The 7,602-nt window shown below is 61.7% G+C and overlaps 2 protein-coding genes and 1 pseudogene across 4 annotated transcripts in view; all 3 read left to right on the top strand.

Annotated features, from left to right (window-relative positions):
• The window catches only part of FLAD1 (flavin adenine dinucleotide synthetase 1), a 5,487-nt gene extending 2,068 nt beyond the window's left edge, over positions 1–3,419 (top strand). For all 3 annotated transcript variants that reach the window (XM_023534333.1, XM_011366431.1, XM_011366432.1), the window contains exons 3-8: positions 114–858; positions 1,354–1,501; positions 1,915–2,013; positions 2,091–2,280; positions 3,030–3,103; positions 3,199–3,419. In XM_023534333.1, coding sequence (XP_023390101.1) covers positions 114–858; positions 1,354–1,501; positions 1,915–2,013; positions 2,091–2,280; positions 3,030–3,103; positions 3,199–3,334 — 1,392 coding nt within the window. In that variant the 3' untranslated portion in view covers positions 3,335–3,419. The remainder of the gene's footprint in view (positions 1–113; positions 859–1,353; positions 1,502–1,914; positions 2,014–2,090; positions 2,281–3,029; positions 3,104–3,198) is intronic.
• A 242-nt stretch (positions 3,420–3,661) lies between these two features.
• LENEP (lens epithelial protein) lies at positions 3,662–4,564 on the top strand. Its single transcript, XM_011366433.2, has 2 exons — positions 3,662–4,118; positions 4,202–4,564. The coding sequence occupies exon 1, from the start codon at positions 3,801–3,803 to the stop codon at positions 4,065–4,067; it is 267 nt and encodes an 88-aa protein (XP_011364735.1). The 5' UTR covers positions 3,662–3,800; the 3' UTR covers positions 4,068–4,118; positions 4,202–4,564.
• A 1,333-nt stretch (positions 4,565–5,897) lies between these two features.
• Positions 5,898–5,981, top strand: LOC111743894 (annotated as a pseudogene).
• Positions 5,982–7,602: the final 1,621 nt, after the last annotated feature.

Below are 7,602 nucleotides of genomic sequence, written 5' to 3'. Positions count from 1 at the left end.
CCCCCCCAGAGAGCAGAGTGCCCTGTCATCGGGCAGATGCAGCCTTCCTCCCTGCCCCCTTTGCCCTTCATCCTCGGTACTGACCGTCACCCTCCCCATCTCCAATCTCCCAGGGACACACTCAGGACACCAACACCTACTTCCTGTGCCGGACACTGCGCTCCCTGGGGGTCCAGGTGTGCCGAGTCTCTGTTGTACCCGATGAGGTAGCCACCATCGCGGCTGAGGTCGCCTCTTTTTCCAGCCGCTTCACCCATGTCCTCACGGCAGGGGGCATCGGCCCCACTCATGACGATGTGACCTTTGAGGCGGTAGCACAGGCGTTTGGAGATGAGCTCAAGCCACACCCTGAGCTGGAAGCAGCCATCGAAGCCCTAGGAAAGGACGGCTGGGAGAAGCTGTCGCGGGTGCCGTCCTCTGCCCGCCTGCACTACGGCACAGACCCTCGCACCGGCCGCCCGCTCAGCTTGCCGCTGGTCTCCGTCCGCAACGTCTACCTCTTCCCAGGCATTCCGGAGCTGCTGCGGCCGGTGCTGGAGGGGCTGAAGACACTGTTCCAAAACACAGCCGTCCAGTTCCACCTGCGGGAGCTGTATGTGGAAGCCGACGAGGCCTCCATCGCCCCCATCCTGGCCAAGGCCCAGGCCCATTTCGGACGCAGGCTTGGCCTGGGCTCCTACCCTGACTGGAGCAGCAACTACTATCAGGTGAAGGTGACGCTGGACGCGGAGGAAGAGGAGCCCCTGGAGGAGTGCTTGGCCTACCTGACGGCCCGACTGCCCCAGGGATCACTGGTCCCCTACAGACCCAACACCGTGGAGCAGGCCGGCGAGGCCGTGTACAAACTCGCGGAGTCAGGTAGGGCCCCTGGGGGAGGGGCCGGGGCGCCAGACCACAGGTGGGTCCATTCATTCCGCCAGGGAATGCCGACCGCGTACCCGCCCTCACCAGCGCTGCACCGGGGGTCGGGGTAGCTCAGTGGGACAGATGCATGCCCTACTCCGGGGACCAAGGCTTTAGCAGGAAGGCTGGACCTTAAACAGGTCAGGGCACATGAGACATCAGAGACCAGGGGCTTCAGCCTTGGGGCGGGACATAGAGGGTAAGGGAGGGCCCGGAAGGGAGTGGCAAGAGGGTTGGGAGAAGGGAGAGAAACCAGGCCCCCCGGGAAGACACTAGGTGAGGTCTGGCCCAACACAGCAGGGGCGAGCGGGCAGCGTGAAGGAATCTGGGCTTTTGCGAGGGACCCAAGGGGGACATCGAAGGGTTTTAAGCAGAGCAGTGCGGCCCCCCACGGCCCCGTGAAGGCTCCCCCATGTCTGTCTGATGGCCTCTTCCCTGCCCGCCCGGCAGGGTCCCCGCTGGGGGACAAGGTGGCGGGCGCCCTGCGCACCATCGAGGCGGCCCTGGTGCGGTACAGCCACGCCCAGCTGTGCGTGGGCTTCAACGGGGGCAAGGACTGCACCGCGCTGCTACACCTCTTCCACGCCGCCGTGCAGAGGTGAGCCCCCACTGCCGGCGGGGCGGGGCCGCGGACGCGGCACGCCCATCTGCCCCGCTGCCCCGCCCGCCCGGGAAGCCCGAGGAAGGGGCTGTGCGGCTTGGGACAGAGGTAGCTGCAGTGACCTCTTGGTTCAGTCCGTTGCATTTATTGAGCATCGGACACGTGCCCGACCCTGGGCGTGGATGTGTAAGCCACCACCCCTGACCGCGGGGCGGGGGCGGGGGAGGGTCCTGGTCTTTTGGGGGAGGTGAGATTTACCAAGCAGGAATGTGTGCCCCAATTTGAGAGGTGAGAGATCAGAGGCAGTGGATTCTGATGGAAGGGACGGACGACGAAGGGGAGGCGGGGAGGGCGTCCATCCTGGGGGCCAGGGAGGTTTCCCTGCCCGTGCTGGATTCTCCCCTCCCCAGGAAGCGCCCCGAGGCTCCAGAACGCCTCCAGATCCTGTACATCCGCAGCGTCTCCCCTTTCCCTGAGCTGGAGCAGTTTCTACAGGACACCATCAAGAGGTACGAGGGGCCTGGGAGTTTGGGCACTGAGAGGGGCGTGGCAGGCCGTTCGTGACCCCGCCCCCTCCTGTCCTCAGGTACAATCTGCAGGTGCTGGAGGCTCAGGGTGACATGAAGCAGGCCCTGAGCCAGCTGCAGTCACGGCACCCCAACCTGGAGGCCGTCCTGATGGGCACTCGCCGCACGGACCCCTACTCCTGCAGCCTCTGCCCCTTCAGCCCCACCGACCCGGGCTGGCCCTCCTTCATGCGTGTCAACCCGCTGCTGGTAATGCCGCGCGGACTGCCCCCTCCAGCCTCGTGGCCCTCAGCAGTCGTGCACCCTGCCCCCGAGGCGGGGGACGCCGGAGCCCGGGGCCTGGACGAAGGGGCCCCGTCCTTCAGGGGAGGCTGTGCTGTTTGTTCATTCAGCCTTTTGACCGATATTCATGGAGCAGTAATTCACTGGCAGGCATCGTGCGTTTTGCTGTGGACGGAACAGTGACTTAGGCCTATGCTGTCCAGTGTGGGGGCCACTAGCCATTGACTTACGCTCAAATTAAAATGAAATAAAAATGGCTAAAAAACAAAGAAACCACTAAATCGTATACCATAAAGGGATGAAGTGCAATGGCATGTGAATTATGTCTCGATTTTAAAAATTAAACACAATTCAGAATTCAGTTCTTGAGTTGCATTCGCCACATGGCAGGTGCCCACCGTTAGATAGCCCAGGAGGAGGGCACTTCCGTCACCGCAGAATGTTCTGGACAGCGCAGGCTTGCAAGGCCAGCCCCTCCCCATGCTGGAGCCCGTGGCGGGGGGCCGGGAGTGGAGCGGGCACAGGGCGAGGGCCTCTCTTCCTCACAGCTTGGCCCGCACAGAGCAGGATGTACCAGCGAGCTGGGTCGCACGCCTGCCATCAGAGGCCGCGGGAGCAGGGGGCCCTGGGTGGGCCCCTTCCCAGGCGGCAGGGGTGCAGCAGGAGAGGGCAGTAGTATTTGTGACACTTCTCTGACTCTCTGACCCCCCTCCCAGGACTGGACCTACAGAGACATCTGGGACTTTCTGCGTCAGCTCTTTGTCCCGTACTGCATCCTGTATGACCGAGGGTAAGGTCCCGGGGGAGGACTGGTGTGGGGAGACGCAGGTGCTGGGCTCGGGAGCCACCTCACCACACACTCACCCTCGACTCTTCTGGCTCCAGCTACACGTCCCTGGGGAGCCAGGAGAACACAGTGCGGAACCCGGCTCTGAAGTACCTGGGCCCAGGAGGACAGCTCACCTACCGGCCAGCCTACCTGCTTGAGAATGAGGACCAAGAGCGGAACTCCCGCACGTGACCGTGACTGCCAACCGCTGCCCCTCCAGGAGGGGCGGAGGAGGCTGTCCTGGGCGGAAACTCAATAAACTGGGCCTCGGCTGGTGCCTGTGGCTCTGGCTGTGTCTTCCTGCTCCAGGGGATGGGAGAAACAGAGGGGGCTGGGCCGGGCCAGCCCTGAGCTGGCAGCGCTGGCGTGGGGGCAGAACAGGCCGAGACGGAGCCGTCACCGCGGGTTCTGAGTGCCAGCAGCAGCAGGAGCCCACCCGTGGCGCGGGCGGGGAGTCCCAGCGCCAGGGGGCCAGGAATCGTGCCAACCACCAGGAGTAGAGGCAGCGGGGCAGGGCCGTGGAGGGTGAAAGATGGAGGCGCCAGGCCCTCCTCTTGACCCCCCTCCCCCCCCAGGGCTGTGCTCAGGGGCTGACTCAGCCCATTCTCAGGCCCAGAACCTTCCCTGGGCTAGACCCTGGGGCCTTTGTCCCTGAGTCATGAGGTCTGAGGGGGTGGGGACAGTGCTGATAAAAGGCACCAGAGGCGGCTCCCACACCCTTCGTCAGAGCTGCTGCGACATGCAGGCCCGGACGCAGCCCCTCGCCCAAGCCCTGCCCTTCTCCCTGGGAGGGGTCCTGCGAGATGCGGGGCTCCGGGTGCCCGTCATAAAGATGGGCACCGGGTGGGAGGGCCTACAGCGGACCCTGAAGGAAGTCGCCTACATCCTCCTCTGCTGCTGGTGCATCAAGGAGCTGCTGGATTAGTGGCAGCGGGGAGCTGCCCCCCTGCCCGCACCCGTGGCTGGCGTGGCTCAGGTGGGCGGAGTAGGGCAGGCAGGAGGCTCGGCCGCAGCGTCTGTGGCACAGCCTGCCTCTCAGCGCCCCATTCTCTTCTGTAGTGCCCAGCCCAGCCCCCACCGAGACTCCTGGGCCAGCTGCGCTTGACCAAGGATGGGCCACAAACAATGAGTGCAGTGTGGATCCTGCTCTGAGTTAGTGCCGGCTGTCAGCCCTGCCTATCTCTGGGCCTCCATTCCCCGCCCCTGCCCCCCACACACAGCCCACCCAGTGGACCTCTGGTGCACAGGACCTTGGCTAGGACCCTAATGAGACTGCGGCAGGACCTGGCACTCCAAGCCTGGCACAGTGAGCCCACCAGCCCAGATGGTGCCGTATCCTCTTAGTGCCAGGAATGGGCTGCCCCTAATATTGTTTGCGAATCACTGAGCTGTGTATATAATAAATAGGCCTTGAGACCCAGAGTTCTCAGTGTCTGAAGGGGAGTCAGAGAAAGCAAGCCTGGAAAGGTCTGGAGCCAGGAGGGAAGGCGGTCTTCCGCGATGGAACCCAGACCGAAAACCAGGTGGGTGGGGTGGGTGGAGGGTGGAAAGGCCAGCTTCCTCCCAACCTGCGGGCAGGCACAGGTCCAGCTTGGGCGGGGTCTCCTTTTGTGAGGCCCTGTGCCTCAGGACAGGACGGGAACCCCAATAGGAGGCCTGGTCTGGCCAGCCCCTGCCTCCCAGGACCCTGAGAAAAGCCCCGGGCTGACACTGGCCCCCAGCTCGCTCGCCCAGGGAATAGGGCCCTGCCTCTCCAGCTCACTCAGCTGCGAGGGACAGGCACCTCTGCTGGCCACACAGGTCCCTGGGGCCCATCGCAGGACACCAACGGCCAGAAGGAGCAGAATGGCTCTTCGCTCCCCCCACCCCGCCGGGTCAGCCACCAACACGTGCTTTCCCTGAATCACTCCGCCTCGGCTCACGCTCACCGATGGGCCCGCTCACAGCCCCCGCCACCTCAGAGCCAGCCACAGGCCTCATTCGAAGTGTCCCTGGGCCCTCTACCCATCATTCCCTGGTGCCTCTCGGGGCCCAGTTATTACCCCCCATCTTTCCAGGGGAGCTGGCCTAGAGAGGGAAGATGGGGCCCTCCGGCCACCCCCAGGGACCAGCTCTTCCTCAGCCTTCTCTGCTAACTCCTTTTCCTCTGGGCCGATTTTACTTTTCCTTTTGTAAAGTTAATATACACTTAGAGTAAAGGATAGTAAAAGATAAGTTCCCTCCTACACCTACCTTAGTCCCTAGCTCTCCTCTCCGGAGGTAACCATGGTTACCAGTTTCTCGGCGTGCACCGCAGAGTCCATGCACTACACTGTCTACGTGCATTCATGCGACAAATATTATTGAGCATCTACTATGTGCCAGTCTGGGTGCTTTGAATTCAGCAGTGAACAAAAGAGATCCCTGTGTTTGTGGAGCTTACTTTCTGGTAGGTGGAGACAGGAAATGAAATATAGGAAAAAAGAACAGGTGGAACCAGGGACGGGAGCAGCGGCAGGTCGTGGAGGGCCTGGTAAGCCATGGTAAGAGCCTGAGCTGTTATGCCGAGTGAAATGAGCCATTGCAGGGCATTGAGCATCGACCGATTTTTTATTTAAAAGGCTCACACTGGCTGCTGTGTTGAAAACAGGCTCATGGAGAGAAGCGTAGACCAGGAGAAACCAATTAGGAAGCAGCGGGCACAGACGTGTCGGTGGCTCGGAGCAGGCTTGCAGCCACAGCAGCCGTCGCTCTTCCGGTCGATGACATACTCCACATCGCTTCTCGGCTTTTGGCTAAGATCAAGTGTAGTATCTGTTCGTGTCAGATAACACAGTCTACACGCCATGCTGCACCTCCCTTCCCTTGAATATGCCTTGTACCGAGTTCCACAGCAGGATGTGCAGAGCCTGCCCGTTCTTTTTCACGGCAGCATAGTACTCCGGCTCAAGATTATTTCTCACGCCTGGCAGCTCAGCTCCCCTCTTTAGACATCTACAAAACGCTGGTCTCTTCAGAGCCCCACCGTCAGCCCAGGGCACAGCAGTCCCGAGACCAGCCAGAGAGAGGTTAGTGGGGGAAGTGGACCCAGAACTTACCTTTCCATCTGAATCTGACCTCCAGCTGGTAGCAGCTCCCTGCCTGGCCAGCTCCAGCTCTTCCCTGGCCCTCCGCGTCCTTTTCCTTTCTTAGGCCCCACCCCTAGCAAGCTGGGCAGGCCTGGAGGGAGATCCTGGAGCCTGAAGGTTCTGGGCGCAAGGGCCTTGGCCAGGGGTTGGGGAAGTCTGGCAAAGGGCACTGGAGAAGTGGTGGGAGGAGGAAGGCATGGCCCAGGGCTGTGGCCTGTGGCTGGACCAGAGGTTGGGTGCTGAGGAAGAAGACAGAGCCTGCCGGTGGCCCAAGGGGAGTGTCAGAGACGGAAAGACAGTCTTGACGTGGGAACACAGACGGATGGGGGGATAACAAAGCCCTCGCGTGCCATTCTGAGAGCCCTTTTCACACTGCAAAGTGCTCTGCGCCTTACAAAAGTCCACTTCAAAAGTAGAAAAGAGTCACCATCCCATGTCGACGCAGAGAAAGCAGGCCCAGGGAGGTGAAGTGACCCATCCAGAGTCACACCCAGAGCCACTGCGATAGGGCAGGCGTTTTGTGAACCCAGATCGTCTCATCTCGAATTCAGGGCTGCTTCTCTCAATGAGCCCGTCTTTCTGTTCTGAACCGGTGCTGGGGAGGCGGCCTAGGTGGCCCGGGAGGCAGGGCCCGGAAGGCAGCAATGTGGAGGGGACCACCACCCCCGCTTCTGCACCACTCTGTGCTTTCCCACGTCCACCTCCACCCTACGCCCCCCTTGTTCTTGGTTCCGCCGGCTCATTTGGGGGCCCCAGACTTCCTCATTTTCACCGAATCCACACGGGCGGGAGATGGTCCCTGGTCTCTGCCTCCTGACTCTAGAAGGAGAGGCAGCCACTTCCCTGCGGCGCCCGCCTCCACCTAGACAAGGCTCAGGCTTTGAGTGCCCCTACTACGCTCAGAACTCTCTAGACGGGTGGGGGTGGGGCGAGGGGTAGAAGGAAGCAGGGTACCAGAATTGGGAGGGATGGGTAAGGTCTCATCTACCCTGTGCCCCTGGGGACCTCTAGTGACCCCAAGGGGTAAGGGAATGAACGTGATAAAATGCGGACAGGGAGAGACCAGGCAGAGCTGGAAAGCGACCCCCAAAGATGGCAGCCTGAGGAGCAGCGGCCTGATACCAGGATTCCCAGTTGATCTCATGAGATATAAGACCCTCAACGGTGTGCGAAAGACAGGTGTTGGAGAGGGGTCACGGCACCGCGATATTATCGTAACGACTTGGGCCGGGTCTAAGTGATACCCAGACGGTTGGAAAGGGGTGTGTAGCAGTCGCGTCACCGAAGCGCAGACCCCCCCAAGGACACAAGGCTCTTATTTGCATCTCGTTTGCGTGCGAGTTATTTCCTCTT

This window comes from Pteropus vampyrus, unplaced genomic scaffold (genome assembly GCF_000151845.1).
Source record: "Pteropus vampyrus isolate Shadow unplaced genomic scaffold, Pvam_2.0 Scaffold124, whole genome shotgun sequence".
Lineage (NCBI taxonomy): Eukaryota > Metazoa > Chordata > Mammalia > Chiroptera > Pteropodidae > Pteropus > Pteropus vampyrus.
Note: the sequence above shows the minus strand (reverse complement) of the source record. Positions and strands in the feature narration are given on the sequence as shown.

Excerpts from the sequence above, each read along its gene's own strand:
- LENEP (XM_011366433.2), top strand. The coding sequence starts at position 3,801 with ATGAGGTCTGAGGGGGTGGGGACAGTGCTGATAAAAGGCACCAGAGGC.